The sequence below is a fragment of the Solanum stenotomum genome, chromosome 11, assembly GCF_019186545.1.
Source record: "Solanum stenotomum isolate F172 chromosome 11, ASM1918654v1, whole genome shotgun sequence".
In the NCBI taxonomy this organism is placed as follows: domain Eukaryota; kingdom Viridiplantae; phylum Streptophyta; class Magnoliopsida; order Solanales; family Solanaceae; genus Solanum; species Solanum stenotomum.
Window position 1 is genome coordinate 7,994,054 of NC_064292.1, and position 17,864 is coordinate 8,011,917.

The following is a 17,864-nucleotide window of genomic DNA, read 5'->3' on the forward strand; positions in this document are numbered from 1 at the left end:
AAAAAAAAAAATGAAAGTAAAAAACTAAAAAATAAAACGCTAACCAAGGGATTCGATCCCTGGACGTCAGGCTTAATTTTGAAGGGAGCTGCCACTGGACTATCTCTTTCACCTTGTCATTGAGGGGGTTCAAAATATATATATCCACATAAATCTAGAAAATTCACCTTATATATACAGTGTAATTTTTTTTTGAGGGGGTTCGGGTGAACCCCCTGGGTAACACGTGGGTCCGCCCCTGGCCGCCTCAACCCCCTTGTGGGCCTTGTTATAGTCGAGATATTGGCATATTACTCAACAAATTGTTTTCGTTTTTCATCTGACGTCTCGTATTAGTATTGAAATTTGATTAATTTAGATTCACATTGAGAAATGTTATGTTGGGAATAAAATACGAGTTGATTTTTCAAATGGTCACTCATTTAATAGTTATTATTTTAGAAAGTCACTTTATTATTGAAAAAAATTAGAATAAAAAAAAAGTAACTTTCTGAAACAATAATTATTATTTGAGTGATCATCTGAGAAATTTATTTCATAAAATACTTCACGACAACCTTAAGATGGTGTGAGGTTGGCACTTCAATATCATGTGGATCATGCACTTCTCCAAACTAAAATGTGTAATTTATATTGAAGGATTTGGTAAAATGTCCTATTCCATTAACACATAATTAAAAAAAAAACCAATTGTCAAAAGAATAATTCACATAAACTCTACTTTCTGTAACACATAAAACACCCCAAACTTTTTTCCAATGTTTGAGAATATTTCATAATCATTTGTATTTTTGTTGGATTCCCCCCTATTCGTTTTTTCTCAAATCTTTTTGAGTGAATTATATATCAAAAAACACAAAATATTGAGAATAGTTCATATCTAAAATTTAGAACTGCTTAAATGAGATTTTGAGTTGGTCAAAATTGCAAGACTCTATTAGCAATTAAAGCTTCTTTAAAGCTTAACTTTGAAATTTGACATGCCACACATGTGAATCGTTTCGAGTGAATAATATATCAAAAATTCGAAACATCGAAAGGATCTCATATCTAAAATTTAGGACTACTTAGGGAAGATTTGAGTTGTGGTACAGTGGTGGGATCGCTTCACCCTTAACCAGAGGTCTCAGATTCGAGCCCTGGGAATGAAAAAACGTATGTTTTGGGATATATCATAGATAGGATCGATCATTTTGGGATTGATTATATTGCATCTTCATTTAGTAGAATATTTTGTGTATCCTTAACATTTATGTGATACACTTCTTATTATTGTGCTCATGTTGACTTTCAGGTAAGCTCTTTTAGGATTTTCTTCATATTTTGTTGTTCATTTTATCCTAGCCATGGCAATGAGTTTGGTCAAATTTATTATGATTATCCAATTTATGCTTCTATATAACTTTGCAATCGTAAGGCTAGCTACTCTTTATTTATTCGATATGTGTGTTTAATATGATGGAAGTTGTTTTCAAAAAATGTTTTTTGGAAACCTATCTTATGGCTTGCACGTCGACATATATTGATTAGATTTGATAGGGTATGATGATTATGTATTAGATGTTGCTAAATATGTTAACTGTCCACTCTACAATGATATTCAACGCCAATTTGAGTGTTTCCATGGACCATTGGCTTCAACTCCAAAGAAGAGACGTGTTAGTGAAAAACTTACAAGACAACAAAAAATACAAGATTAAATTGAAAATAAAAATGAAGAAGTAAATCTCTTCAGGCTGAGGCGCGGATATCTCGCTCTCTTTAAGGAGATTCAAGCCCACTGCAACAAATGTTTTCACTGGTCCAGCAATAGTCCTTCTTGACTTGTCCCCTCCAGGATACAACAAACTATTCACAATATATAACTCAACAACCCTGGAGAAGAGTTGAGTTCAAAGCTCCACAAAAAGAACACCTTCCTTCAACTAATAAGAACTCTTATTTTTGACCAACTCTTTCACTTTCTTGTGTGTAGTATATCCCAAACCAAATGAAGACTATCACTATTTATAGTTGAGGAAGTCTTCCTACCAATTGATAGGAAGATAATGGGTAGTAATTAGTGAAGATAAATGGTCTTAGGAGTTATATAGGTTACAAGGAATAATGGAGAAATGAAAAGAATTAGTGGTCATAGTTGACCACCTTTTGCCACTAACGGCAACCTCAAGTTGAACGTTTTGTAACCACCAAATAATGGGCAATAAAACACATGCACAGTGAGTAACCAAAGTGAGTAATTAGTCACAAATGACTACCAACGGCAGCAATGATATATGCCCACTAACTGCTGAAACATTCAGCATTCTTGCAACTCCAAATAAAGCAAATTAATATATTAAAATATTAATATTAAAATGCTAACAAACCAACAATTCCCCACTCATTTTAATATTAGATAAGAGAGTCCATCAACTGAAGGAAGACTACTATGCATAATGAAGGTGTGCTCTACATTGAACCTCTACTTAGTGAAACAGTAACTCTTATTCCAGAGTCGTAGTGGTCTCAGACTTGAACTATGACTGTTTAAGGGAAATAAAATATCATTGCTCACACATAATAATCAAGGTGTTGACATGAGCTTTAAAGCCAACACGTTATGGCCATGTGCTATCCCGGTTTCATGAGTGCTTTTGAGAATAAGCCCAATTCTCATAGGAAGCGACCTACTTCCACGCATCACATAGGTGAAATCTGTCGAGAGTGCTCCTGTAAGCTTAACACTCCACCCATACTGGCTACATATATTCATTAAGAGTTTTATCAACTCAACCTTCACAAACTACAGGAAACAATGCACTCACATCATAGGGAGGGAATAAAAAGATAGTGCATTTTTTTGTCACAACAAATGATCATATGATTAGTTTTTCCCTTTGAACCTGGTTATATGATCTCTAGTCCCGAGGTTGGGTTTCCTCATATATGACTCAATGATTTATAGGCTTCAATCCCATCCCCCTCGATGTGCTCCAGACCTTTTCTCTCATTAAGGCCTTAGTAAGAGGATCTGCAAGATTATCACAAGATTTGACATAATCAACATTAATGGTACCATTTGTCAAATACGATCTTACATTACTGTGTTTCCTCCTTATAGGTATGGATTTACCGTTGTAATAACGATTTTGAACTCTACCAATCGCGGCGGTGCTATCACAATGAATTAAAATATGAGGAATTGGTTTTTCAAAATAAGGTATTTGAAACAATAAATTTCTTAACCAATTCGCTTCCTCACTAGCTGAAGCTAAAGCAATTGGTTCAGCTTCCATGGTAGAGTTAGCAATTATAGTTTGCTTTTTTTGATCTCCAACAAATAGCACCACCACCTAAAGTAAAGACATAACCAGTGGTAGAACACGAATCACCTGATAAAGTGTTCCAATCTGCATCACAAAAGCCTTCAAGTACAACAAGATATTTTTTATAGAACAAACCACAATTTTTTGTTCCAATTAAATATCTCATAATTCTTGTTATAGCATGCCAATGTTCATTACCTGGCTTGCTTGTAAACCTGCCAAGTACTCCTACTGCATATGCAATATCAGGCCTAGTGTAATCAGTCACATACCTCAAACTTCCGATTATGCTAGCATATTCCTTTTGATTTATTACATCATTTTCACTTTCAACAGGAAATAAATGAACACTTGAATCAAAAAGAGTTGCAATATGCTTGCAATCAAGAAAGTTATATTTTTTCAAAATTTTCTCAACATAATGTGACTGGTCAAGGAAAATTCCATCACATGTTCTTGTTATTTTTATTCCAAGAATAACATTTGCCTCACCAAGATCTTTCATATCAAAATGGCTTCTAAGAATATTCTTAGCTTCATCAATAACATTCATGTTAGAGCCAAAGATCAACAAATCATCAACATATAGGCAAATAATCACATGTGAATTATTCCAAGACTTATGATATATGCACTTATCACACTCATTTGTTTTAAAATCATTTTCAATCATGCAAGAATCAAACTTTTCATGCCATTGCTTAGGTGCCTGTTTCAAGTCATATAGGGATTTAGTAAGTTTACACACTTTGCTTTCTTGGCCTACTTCAACAAAAGACTCGGGTTGATCCATATAAATTTCCTCATTTAGGTCTCCATTTAAAAAAGCAGTTTTTACATCCATTTGATGAATTTGCAAATCAAAAATTGCAGCCATAGCAATTAAAAGTCTTATGGATGTAATTCTTGTTACCGGTGAAAAAGTATCAAAAAATTCTAGACCGTTGTTTAAAACCTTTTGCAACTAGTCTAGCCTTGTATTTATCAATAGATCCATCCGGTTTCAACTTTTTTCTTAAGACCCATTTGCAACCAATAGTTTTACAACCCGGTGGTAAATCAACTAACTTCCAAGTTTTATTATAAATCAGTGATTCCATTTCATCATTTACAGCCTCTTTCCAAGATATAGAATCATGTGAAGATAATGCTTCTATCAAAGTGAGAGGGTCATCTCCAACATTAAACACATAAAATTCAGGACCAAAATATTTTTCTACTCTAGTTCTTTTACTTCTTCTTAACTCAAAATCATCAATTTCTTTATTTTTTAAAGTAGAAGTAGAAGAACTAGGTAGTGACAAAATATTTTGTTCAATCTTTTGACCCCCACTATTTTTAGAATCAAAAGGAAACTTATTTTCATGAAAAATTGCATTACCTGATTCTATCACAATATTATCTTCAAGATTAAAAAATCTATAGACTGTACTATTTGAAGCATAACCAAGAAAAGCACAAGTAGTAACTTTCTTACCCAATTTTGTAATCTTGGGATCCATTAGCCTCACAAAGGCTAGACAACCCCAAACTCTTAGATATCCCAAACTTGGCTTGTAACCTTTCCACAATTCAAAAGGTGTTAATTTAGACTTTTTATGAGGCACACAATTCAATACATAACAAGCAGTTAAAATAGCTTCACCCCAAAAATTTAAAGGTGCATGTGACTCAATAAGAATCGCATTAGTCAATTCAACCAAAGTTCTATTTTTTCTTTTCGCTACTCCATTAGATGAAGGAGAGTAAGGAGGAGTAGTTTCATGAATTATTCCCAATGATTTAACAAAAGAATTAAACTCATTTGACTCATATTAACGGCCTCTATCACTTCTAATTGTTTTTATTTTTCTTCCAAACTGATTTTCAATCTCATGGAGATAAGTTTTGAAATTTTAAAATGCATCACTCTTATTTTTCATCAAGTAAACATATGTAAATTTAGAAAAATCATCAATGAAAGTGATAAAATATCTATTACCTCCACGAGTTAAAATTCCACCAAGTTCACAAATATCAGTATGAACTAATTCTAACAAATCAATTTTTCTTTCAACTTGAAAATGAGGCCTTTTAGTGATTTTGGCTTTACTACAAGCCTCACACTTTTCAAAATTCTTTTAACCATTGGGATTAATTCTAAACTACTCATGATTCCAACATAACGGTCATTAATATGACACAAACGAGCATGCCAAAAATTGGTAGAAGAAAGCATGTAAACAGAAGTAGAAGCTTTATTCATTTCAACATTCAGTTTGAACATCCCATCACATGAATACCCCTTTCCCACAAAAATACCCTTCTTCACTATTACATATTGATTAGACTCAATAATCTGTTTAAAGCCTGCTTTATTAAGAAGAAAACCAGACATCAAATTTTCCTCATAGAAGGAGTATAAAGTACATCTTTCAAAGTTAATATCCTTCCAGAAGTATAACACAATTCGACATCTCCCGTTCCAAGCACTTGAGTTGTGTGAGAATCACCAAGCATGATGGTTTTGGGCTGCTCAAAATAAGTATATTTTTTAAATCAGTCTTTGTTATAACAGACATGACGGTTTGCACCAGAATCAGCCCACCATCCATCAACACTCTCAACCATGTTTATGTCGGTAATCACCGCCACAAAAGGTTCTTCGGTAACGTTTGCCTGAGGGTTAGGACCACGTTTCCGAAATTTGCAAAATCGAGCAATATGCCCACTCTTGCCACAAACAAAGCACGGTCCCTTGTCTTAAACTTGTTGATTTTGTGCTTGGTTATTTTCACCATTATTTTTCTTGGGAGGTCTACCATTATTTTTCTTGAACTTTTTCTTCTTAGGCTTCAAAGAAGTATTTTTGTGAGTTTCAGGAATAACATTATTCGAAGTAATTAAATTTATCTTCGTTGTGATGTTGTTCTCTTCTGTTTGTAAAAGTGCATCTTGGCCTCTTGCCTCTTCTTCCATGCAGATTTTCATTATCAAGGTTTCAAGGGAGGTTTCCTTTTGTTTGTGACGCATAGTTTTTTGAAATTCCTTCCAAGAAGATGGAAGTTTATCTACTATGCCACAAACAATAAGGTTATCTCCAATTTTTACCTCCTCGGACCTTAGCTCTCCAACAATCATTATAAAGTCTTGAGCTTGGTCTACCATTGATTTGTTGTCCACCATTTGGAAACAAAAAAATCTACTTGCCGCATATTTTTTCGCTCCAGCCTCTTCAGTATCATACTTACTCTGCAATGCTTTCCAAATTTTCTTTGCACTAGAGTAAGTTCTATCATAATAATCATAAAAATTATCAGATAGACAATTAAGAATATAATACCGACACTTATATGAATCACCATCGTACTTTTCCACTTTCTCTAGATGAGAAATAGTTTCATCATCATTCATAGAGGTGATGTCTACTTTATTAGGATTCTTCTCGGTTAACACATAAGAAACATTGAGAAGACTTAAGTAGAAAAGTACTTTACCCTTCCATCTCTTAAAATGGTTACCATTGAACCGAAATGGCTTGTTAAGGTCTCCCATCTTGACATCCGCGGTTTTTTCAATTGTAGCCATGATGACTCTCCTTAAAATTGTTACTGAAAAACTTACAAGATAACAAAACATACAAGATTACAATTGAAAATAAAAATGAAGAAGTAAATCTCTTCAGGCTGAGGCGCGGATATCTCGCTCTCTTTAAGGAGATTCAAGCCCACTACAACAAATGTTTTCACCGGTCTAGCAGTAGTCCTTCTTGACTTGTCCCCTCTAGGATACAACAGCCTATTCACAACATATAACTCAACAACCCTGGAGAAGAGTTGAGTTCAAAGCTCCACAAAAAGAACACCTTCCTTCAACTAATAAGAATTCTCTTTTTTGACTAACTCTTTCACTCTATATTTTTCTTGTGTGTAGTATATCCCAAACCAAATGAAGACTATCACTATTTATAGTTGACGAAGTCTTCCTACCAATTGATAGGAAGATAATGGGTAGTAAATAGTGAAGATAAATGGTCTTAGGAGTTACATAGGTTACAAGGAATATGGAGAAATGAAAAGAATTAGTGGTCATAGTTGACCACCTTCTGCCACTAACGGCAACCTCAAGTTGAACGTTTTGTAACCACCAAATAATGGGTAATAAAACACATGCACAGTGAGTAACCAAAGTGAGTAATTAGTCACAAATGACTACCAACGGCAACAATGATATATGCCCACTAACTGCTGAAACATTCAGTATTCTTGTAACTCCAAATAAAGCAAATTAATATATTAAAATATTAATATTAAAATGCTAACAAACCAACAAGACGTCAAAAGCTTTTGTTTGGATATCTCTTTCGAGTTATTCGCTAAACCATCATTACTTTCCATAGCTTCCACATTAAGTAAACCAATTGTGATTAAACAAAAAATAATTTCTTTCTCTTCTCTTACTCTCTCTTCTTCCTTTGAACCATTTATTCTTCATCTCTGACAACTCAAGTATCAGCTGTTAGAAAAATTAGGAAGTATAGTTGAAGAAGAAGATGACTTTGAGGTGTGAATGATCACTTTCCTTAAAGAGATATTACTCGTATACATATTGGGGAAGATACAAGTCATTCTTTTTATGATACAAGAAAACTCTTGTATATACCTGCATATTTTTCTTATGCTACTTCTGGAGGGTCCTTATATTTATAAGACTTAAGAGATGACTTTTCATAACAGTCATTTTCTTTGGAACAAATGACTTTTCATAATAATCATTTTCTTTCATGAACAAATAACTTTTTATAATAGTCATGTTCTTTCATGAACAAATATATTTGTTCAATTTAAAACATCTTTATATTACAAAATATCCAACATCAACATGGTCTTAGGGCAATCGAGTTTCAAGTTGTTGCTCAAACAACCAGTCTTCCAATGAATAAGGGTGGGCATGGGGTGTATATACCAAAATACCATATCATATCAAAATTATTAATACTGTAATGATATTATGGTATTTGGTGTGGTATATGATATATATATTTTAATGATATTCGATACGGTATTTGGTATTTAGATATAACATACTGAAATATCGAATACCATACCTGCTGGATAATTATATGCACAACGAAATCATACTTTAATCTTATTGCTTACATGAATAATAGATAACCAAAATCGTTTATGCTAGAACACATAAGCTTGCTGAAATTTAATTCAAGAATTACCTCTTGAAGCGTGAGCAGATACCTTCAAGCGAATCTACAAGTTAGAACAGACCTTCAAGCTCCACGAGATAGACAACAACTTTGTAGTCTTCTACAGTGATCCCAAGTTCACATCTGAACTCTCTCAATACTTGGGTGGACAAGTATGAATAGAAAACTAATCAATCTTTTTCTAGCTAGGTTAGGAGAATCCCTACTTATAGGGATTTTTTCCCAGTCCAAAAAGGAGAAGAAAACTCAGTTTTCTTGAAAAAACAAGAAAACAAACGCCTGACTCCTTTTTTCCCTAAGAAATAGTATTCTGTGTTCTAGTTAAATATAGGCACTGCAGGGACCACATAATTAATTACCGAGGCTTCCTATTATGGAAATAATTCCAAATAATTAATTTGAATTTATTCTTACCATAATAAATTACAAATCATTCCACTAGAAATTCGTAATTGCACTCCTCTATTTATATTTCAAAATTCCCCATTAAACACTTATGTGATTCCCCATGTTAAGATTACAGATACTAATTAATAAATTAAATTACTGACGAATTTAATTCAATGATTAATTTCTTTTAGAGCACTACTTAACTTATTTCATGTGTCGGATTCATAAATCCACTTGCAAGGTTTGACACGATGAAAACTTATAAGTTTCTCAAAAAGGCATATCAATCAATCTCTATAACGAGACATGGATTCCATCAACTAACTTATTATTTCACCAATATCTATTAGAATCATCCAATCTACTAGGCATATCGACCCATCTCAGAATCCCACCTTTTAATAAATCAAAACGATAATTACTATATACATATCATAATAGTTATATCAGGATTATGAATATAAGTACATTTAATTGCTTAGAGAATATGTTTTTGTCAACCAGTCTAAAACAACTATCTCTACTCGGCCCTATTCAATATATACAAAATGCACTAGCACAAGAAGTTGGAACTCTACCGTTCCCATAATCAAGATAAATTACATATAATCTTGTGCACAATCGTACCGATGACATGTCCAATTTCCATCCTAAATTGTGAACAAAAAACTTTATACTTATAAGAACTGATGATTTAATCCTCTGTGTATAAGCTAAAACTCTACACACTAAATCATCTACTATATAAGTAAACAGACACCATAAACGAATATATGATCTATTAAAACTGAGCAAATATTTATCCTATAATAAATATTATATCTTAACATATGGTTAATAGTATATATCCCAACAATACCGAAGTATATAGTTACATAAATAACATATACATTATTAAAATACTAACAAATATGCAACCTAGTATTAGTAAAAACTTAATGTTTAGAAGCTTTGACTACTCTATTTTGATTGAAATGCCACTACAAGACAATGGGTTTATAGCTACAAAATTTAAGCTATGAATTTGAAAATCGTAGCTATTATTTAGTAATTGCCACAAAAATTTGAATTTTGTGGCTATATAAAAATTTGTCAAATTTCTTAGCCACGAAAATCAAATTGACAAAGCTAAATCCTAATTTTTGTTATAATTGCTAACAATCGTAGCAATAAGTACCTAAATAGCTATAATTTTTCTGCTACGGTGAAATTTTATAGCTAATTATAAGTTTTTGCCACGCGAGAAAATTAACTCTAGCAATAGTAATCCTTTAGCTACAATATATAATTTAAAACAAATATTGTAGCTAAATAAATAATCTTGCTTCAAGTAATAAAAGATTGTGGCAAAAGTTTAATGAAATAGCCATAAATTATTTTGCTTTGATAATATTTCGTAACTAATTATTATTTTTTGCCACAAGCTAAAATTTATCGTAGTAATAATAATTTTTAGCCACAATAAATTATTGTTGAAGCAAAACTCTGGCTAAACAATAGCTATTCTTGAAGTTATAAACAATGTGGCAATATTAGATAATATAGTCATAAATTTTTTGCTATATCAAAATTGCATAGATAATTATTCAATTTTGCCATGATCTGGTTAAAATTTATTGAAGTAACAATAACCTTTTAGCCACAAGAAATGACTTAAAATAAAATATTCTAGCCAAAAAAATAATTTTTTTTGAGTACTAAATAATCGTGGCAATAGTTAACATAAAAAGTATAATTATTTGTCATGATAAAATAATATAGCTATAAAACTGTAATTTTGATAAATATTTCATAGTTAATAATTATTTTCAATCACAAGTTAAAATTTGTAGTACATACTAATGTTTTTTCTATATTAAATATTTTTTATGATTGAAATTACCATGATAATAGTACTTATATGGTCATAATAAATTAACAATAATATTTTTGGTATTCAATGAGAAACACAAAATATGAAGAGTGTCACAATCTAAAGAGAAAATAATATTTTTTTCGTAGAAAAATTAATAAATGTTGACAATTTGTTTACAAAATATCACTCTACAAGCTACTAGTATTTAGTGTATGATTTAACCCAAAAAAAAAAAAAATCACATTGCAACTGACGACTTTGTCAACAAACACCCTGTAGATAATAATAATAATAATAATAATAACAATATTTCAACTCAATACAATTGATATTATCAGCTCAACACTACTAAATATTGATTTGTATCCAATAAGAGTAACTCAAAAAAATAAAGATCATCTCTCAGGAATAAGTAAATAAAATTGTTAACCTTAATTGAATATAAGCAATATGGAAATAAGAGTTCAAAATATCTATAATAACAAATCTTCATCATCAGTTTCTGGTTCTGATTCACTGACTTCAATAGTATCATCAGCTAAGGTAACATCAGTACGGATAACATCAAGATCATTTCTTTTCCAATTCATAATGTCTTCATCATCCTCACATATATGCAATAACTCATTACAAGCATCTTGTTGAAAAGTATCTTCATCAATAGCACCTCCAGTAAAATAGGTAGAATGACCATTCAAAACAATTGACCAACTGGGATGAAGATGGTCCTTGACATAAAAAACTTGTTCTGCTTGAGATGCAAGCACAAATGGTTCATCTGTTACTAGTTTTCGCTTAGTGTTAACACTAACAAAATCATGTTGATCTATTTTCACTCCTATTCCGATGTGATCAACATCCCACCAATCACACTTAAANATGTTTATCTATTTTCACTCCTATTCTGATGTGATCAACATCCCACCAATCACATTTAAACAAAACAACCCGTTTACCTTCAAAATATTGAAGTTCTATTATTTCAGTCAAAACACCATAGTAACTAATATTCTTACCATTCACTTCTCCTCTTACTAAAACACCACTATTTTGGGTCTTCCTCGTTTCCTCAAGTAGTTTAGTATGAAATCTAAACCCATTTATTTCATACCCCTTGAATCTTTGAACACCATCAAAAGGGCCTCTAGCCAAAGAATACAATTCACAGGTTGCGAGTTCATTTTTTTCTTTGCGCATTTGTACAATCTATATAAAAAAATATATAAATTAATGGTATAAATAAGTATCACAAATTTAATTTGAAAGACAATAAAAACTTACCCGATGAAAAAACCAATCATCAAAGTTCATGCTTTTATTACTCTGCTCATACTCACTGTAATACAAATAAGTGTACATTAATTAAAAATAAAATAAAAGATGAAGATAGGGTTAAGAAAGGTAACTTCTCTGGGAATATTTTGATGGGTAAATGGGTACACATGTATTCTTTGAAGATGATAGAACATGCATTGATTAATATGTGTGCTAAATGTGGCAGCCTTGATCAATCTGATGCATTGAAAGAACATAATTTCATGATGTACCATGCTAAGTGAATTGAAAATGCAGGGAAAGGGAGATATGGTGTTGGAATTGTGTGGTCAGATGATTAGAGAGGTCAATCCGGATGAGAGTTTTGGGATAAAATCATCCTTCAAGTATAACCAAAACTTAGGGTACATCCTTATGGTATTATAATTAACAAAAAACATTCTTTAACTTTCCTTACTTGTTACATAAATCTCAATATTTGATAGCATTCTTGTGGTTAATGAGCAACCGCTCTATCTAGAACCATGTTTATGATATTTGAGAAGTGTACTGAAGGATGTAGCTAAGTAGACAAAGTATTGACTAAATCTTATTCTCAATGATTTGTCTTTCAAGTGAGACACGTAGTTGATGCTAGTGGGAGTATGACATTGAATAGAATGCAGAATGCCAAAGGAACAACACTTGAGCTACTTGCAGAGAGTTGTACAACCAGAGATCAGATCACCTTTCAATCCTAAAAGTACTGTATGTTGTTAGCACTGAATGTGATATTTGCCCCAAATTTTACTACTGTCATATTCCTTTATAAAATTGTCTCTCTGTCCACTGACAGCAAAAAATATTTTTCTTCGTAATATATTAAATTGTTAACTTAGACTCGGGATCTAATATAGTAAATTAGAGAATGCAATAAAAAACATACCGTAAAAATGGTTGCACTTCTTCACAATTTCTTAAAACATAAAGATGAGCTTGTTTTCTCTCTAACTCTTCAAGATTTCTGGATGCATCTCTTAATAAAGGAGAACCTTTTCTTTCAAATACAGATAATCCACTATATGTCTTAATACGATCATCTTCATAATTCTTATCCATTCGATCATATCCTTTCACATTTCCAGGTAAGTACCTTGAACAAAATATTATACTTTCTTCAACAATATACCCTTCTGCAATAGATCCTTCAGGTTGATTTCTATTACGAACATAACATTTCAATGTGCGTAAAAATCTGCAAGATATAACAAGACACCATTCAAATTAGAATGATAAATTAACAAACCACATAAAATTAAATCAAAATTATAAATTAAAAACATACCGCTCAATTGGGTACATCCACCTATATTGTACAGGTCCACCAAGCTTAACCTCTCTTGGAAGATGAATGACTAAGTGTACCATAACATCAAAAAATGCCGGTAGAAATATTTTCTCTAATTTGCTCAATGTTATCGGAATTTGAGTTGCAAGTTGGTCCAACACATCAACCCTTAATGTTTTCGAGCACAATTCTCTAAAGAAAATACTTAACTCAGTGATAGCATCATATACATTATTCGGCACGACTCCGCGAATTGCAAGAGGAAGCAATTGTTCTAATAGAATATGAGAATCATGACTCTTCAGTCCATAAATTTTACGATCTTCTGACTTCACCCACCGTGATATATTAGAAGAATAACCATTTGGAACCTTAATCATTTTTAAGAACTTGCATACTTTAGACTTCTCATCTGTTGATAAAGAATAGCATGCTGCCGGATAACACCATCTTCCATCCCTTTGAGTTGGATGCAACTCACTTCTTATACCCATTTCCTTCAAATCATGACGAGCATTCAAATTATCTTTTGTTTTTCCTTCAATATCTAATAATGTCCCAATGATATTATCGCACACATTTTTCTCAATATGCATCACATCTAAATTATGACGTATTAAATTATTTTTCCAATAAGGAAGCTTGAAAAAGATGCTTTTCTTCCTCCAGTTATGAATGCCTTTACTTTTTTCGTACTTCCGTTTTTTCCGAGTCTTACCAAATTTCATGTCCTCCAAAGTAAGCAATTGGTTTAAAACATCCTTTCCAGAAAGAACTTCTGGAGCAGATCTTCTTTCTACTTTTCCATCAAAATCACGTTTATTACTCCGCCACTTATGATTAGATGATAAAAATCTACGAGCACCCATATAAGAAAACTTACGACCATACCTTAATCGAGTAGATGTTGTGTCTTTGTTGCATAACAGACAAGCCAAAGCTCCTTTTGTACTCCATCCAGATAAATTGGCATAAGCGGGAAAATCATTTATAGTCCATAAGAGTGCTGCCCGCATACAAAAATTCTCTTTTCTCGAAGCATCATATGTATCGACTCCATAAAACCATAGTTCTCGTAACTCATCTATCAATGGTTCTAAGTATACATCAATATCATTTCCAGGAGCTTTAGGACCAGGTATCAGCAAAGATAAGAAACAATATGGTTTCTTCATGCACATCCAAGGGGGTAAGTTGTAGACAGTAGTGATCACTGGCCAAGTGCTGTGAGAAACACTTAAATTACCAAAAGGATTTACCCCATCAGATGCTAAACCAAGTCTAACATTACGAGGATCTCTAGCAAAGCCCGGATTTAATGTATCAAAATGTTTCCATGCTTCAGAGTCTGCTGGATGTCTAAGAACCCCATCTTTTGAACGTCGATCATGATGCCATGTCATGTCTGAAGCTATTTCTGGTGATGTAAATAACCTTTGCAATCTTGGTTTCAAGGGAAAGTAACGTAACACTTTTCGAGGAACTTTTTTCCCAGTTTTTCCTTGAGTATCCCCATTAGTTTTTTGACCTTCAACTGATTTCCACCTAGACTCCCCACAAATCAAGCAGGATTCAGCTTTCGCATTATGTTTCCAAAATAACATACAATCATTCTCACAAGCATGTATCTTTTCATAATGAAGACCTAAATTTTTAATCACTTTTTTTGCTCCATAAAATGACTCTGGTAAAGTTTCACCAGAAGGAAGTGCTCGTTTAAATAACTTTAGTATGCTATCAACTGCTTTACCACTCAACCCATAAAGACACTTGATTTGGAACAGTTCCACAATTAGTGATAACTTGGAGAATGTCTCGCAACCAGGATAAAGTTGTTGTGCAGCATCCTCCAATAATTTGGAAAATGTGGAAGTAGATTCTGAAGCATCACCATGTTTATACTTAACCCCACTAGAATCATTTGTGATTTCAGGACCAACAGCATCATATATCATTTCAAACATATCATCACCTCGCTCTTTTCTTTTCTTTTGAGAAGGAACACCTGGTTCCTTTCCTTTTTCCTCTTGATTAACATTTTGCTTTTTAGGTGCAAATTCTCCATGATAAAGCCAACGCGTGTATCCTTGAACTATCCCAAAAATTATTAAATGTTCCTTGACCTCATCTCTAGACTTGTGGTAAACGTTATTGCATTTCTTACAAGGACAAGGAATTTCATCTTCTAGTTCTGATTGCTTAAATGCAAATTGAAGAAAACTCTCAACTCCTTTTAAGTAAACGTCGCTCGATCTGTCAGTACAACGCATCCAAGACTTGTCCATTTTCAAATTTCCTACAAAGAAAAATAAATAGAGAAATATATTGTTAGCATGGGTTAGGAATGTCGTCCCTGGTACAGAGGAAGAAACACGTTGTGTGATTGAATGGATGGATGCTAAAAATTCATGAAGTCTTAGTTCTTGACTAGCATCTATTGGCAGATATGTGAGGGAGAGCAAGTAAAGGACTAAGGATACCTGATTTTGAGTTCCAAACTTGAAGCAAAGCAAATATATGTCATAGTTATTTTAAGCAGATACTAGCTGCTCTGCAAAACTAAAATCTTAGGCAAAACTTCTTCCTTGGCCGAGTCTATACCAGACAATGATTGCAGCATATGAGAGAGTTGGTTTGGATACACGTGCTAAACGTTTGTTGCATGAGTTGACGACAATATTTCTAATTCTAAGAGAGTTTCTCTTCTTATTTGGTGTAAGTGTAAAGGGAAGTAACAAGTTGCAGTAGTTTGAAAACAGTAGTTTGAAAATGCATACATGGTATATAAAGAGATACATTATGTGTTTTCTCTTATGAAGTTCACTTTCAAATGCTAAGCTTTATCACTTGAAGGAATTACGATATGGTTGAGACACTATATGAGATGCTAGACTCTAATTCTAGTGTTAAACTGTTAATAAGAAAAAGTTGCTTCTTGTTGTTGCTGGAGTATATTTTTCTGTCCTACTACGCCAAACAAATAACTTCCTCCCCTATTGCACCAAACAAATAAAGAAACTAAGAGGTGAAATAACCTCCTCCCTTGTTTGGTTGCAAAGTAGCTGGATAGAATATATAAGGAGCTTGATGAATTCATCATCAACCGTTAATTATTTACATTGCACAAGATCTCAAGATAAATTTTCAATTTATATATATGATAGACTAATCAAAGAGAATCAGAATATATGACTTTTTTAAAACAATATTATCTCATCTTATGTTTTAGTGAGTATAAGCCTATGCACGATTTTTCTCTCCGTAAAATGCAATACCAAAAAGTAGAAGTAGTTACAGAGCACAACGATACAAGCGAACAAGAAACTGATTTACATCATTGGAGCACAAAAAACAGAAGGAAGAAGTAGAGCAAACCTCCGTCAATCGCAAAGTAAGTTTCCTCGAATCTCTTATTTTCAAAACAGAAGAATATTATATAACTTACGTTACCCAAGGTCTAGACAACTTAAGCTTCCACGACAAACAAGAAAATCCTCTAAACCACCCAAACTTCATTCCTATTACATCTAGCGATAAACAAAGACTATATACACACTGGAAACAATCCCTGATTACTAAACTAGTCGGAAAAAGAATGGGATATCTACACCTTCCGTCTTTTAAGCAAAATTTTTTTTTAAAGAGAATCAAGAACAAAAGTTTTCCCCCCTTTTATTATAATTTTCCACCCATACAAATAGTACAGTAAATTTGATCAAATACAAAAGCTTACACACTATAACAATTTGTCCAAATACAAAAGCTTACACAATATCTGTTTGATGGCTTACTACAGACTATTTTCAATAGACGTTGGCTCCCAGACATGCGAAATAAGGGAACTGAAAACTAGAGAAGTTGTTATAGTATGTAGGCTCTGAACATAGTAAAAGAAGAATAACTTACTCTTGATATCGACGATGTAGGAGCAAACGAGAATGAGGTTGAGCCTTGAAATTTGAGAGACAAGTTTGGGAATTTAGGGATTCACTGATTTAGGGCTTTAGGAACTGTACATATATTTTTCTTTTTCTATTGATATATGTATATGTCAAATTTGCATAATATACTATTTGGTATTCAATATTTTATAATCCTTCAGTTTTAATTTATTAGACATGATTTAACTTGATGCTAAATTTAAGAAAATTAAAAATATATTTGAATTTTGTGAATTTAAATTATATTAACAATATGTCGAATGTATTTTTTTTAAATAGACCGTAAAAAAATAGGTCAAAAAAATTGAAACGAAAAGAGTATATGTTTCAGTTGTTACATATACTAATATATGTAATTTTTTGTCCATGAAAATAAAAAATTATTTAACTTTATTTGAAATTTTAGAATCTAAAGTTTGAGTTGGAATTTTGTTTGATTATAGTATTTGGATTTTTTATTTTTTTTTGGTTTTGGATGTAATTTTTTTGTAAATGTAATTTATACCCTCATTAATTTGTAAAAATAAAATAAAAGTAAAACGTGAAAAGTAAAAAAGTAAAAATACCT

The 17,864-nt window shown here is 32.3% G+C and overlaps 1 protein-coding gene across 1 annotated transcript; it reads right to left on the reverse strand.

Moving 5' to 3' along the window:
- Window positions 1–11,626: 11,626 nt before the first annotated feature.
- LOC125845619 (uncharacterized) lies at window positions 11,627–17,373 on the reverse strand. Its single transcript, XM_049525172.1, has 5 exons — window positions 17,262–17,373; window positions 13,353–15,651; window positions 12,954–13,262; window positions 12,035–12,089; window positions 11,627–11,959 (listed from the first exon to the last, which is right to left on the reverse strand). Exons 2-5 carry the CDS (start codon window positions 15,638–15,640, stop codon window positions 11,627–11,629), a joined length of 2,985 nt encoding a protein of 994 aa, XP_049381129.1. The 5' UTR covers window positions 15,641–15,651; window positions 17,262–17,373.
- Window positions 17,374–17,864: the final 491 nt, after the last annotated feature.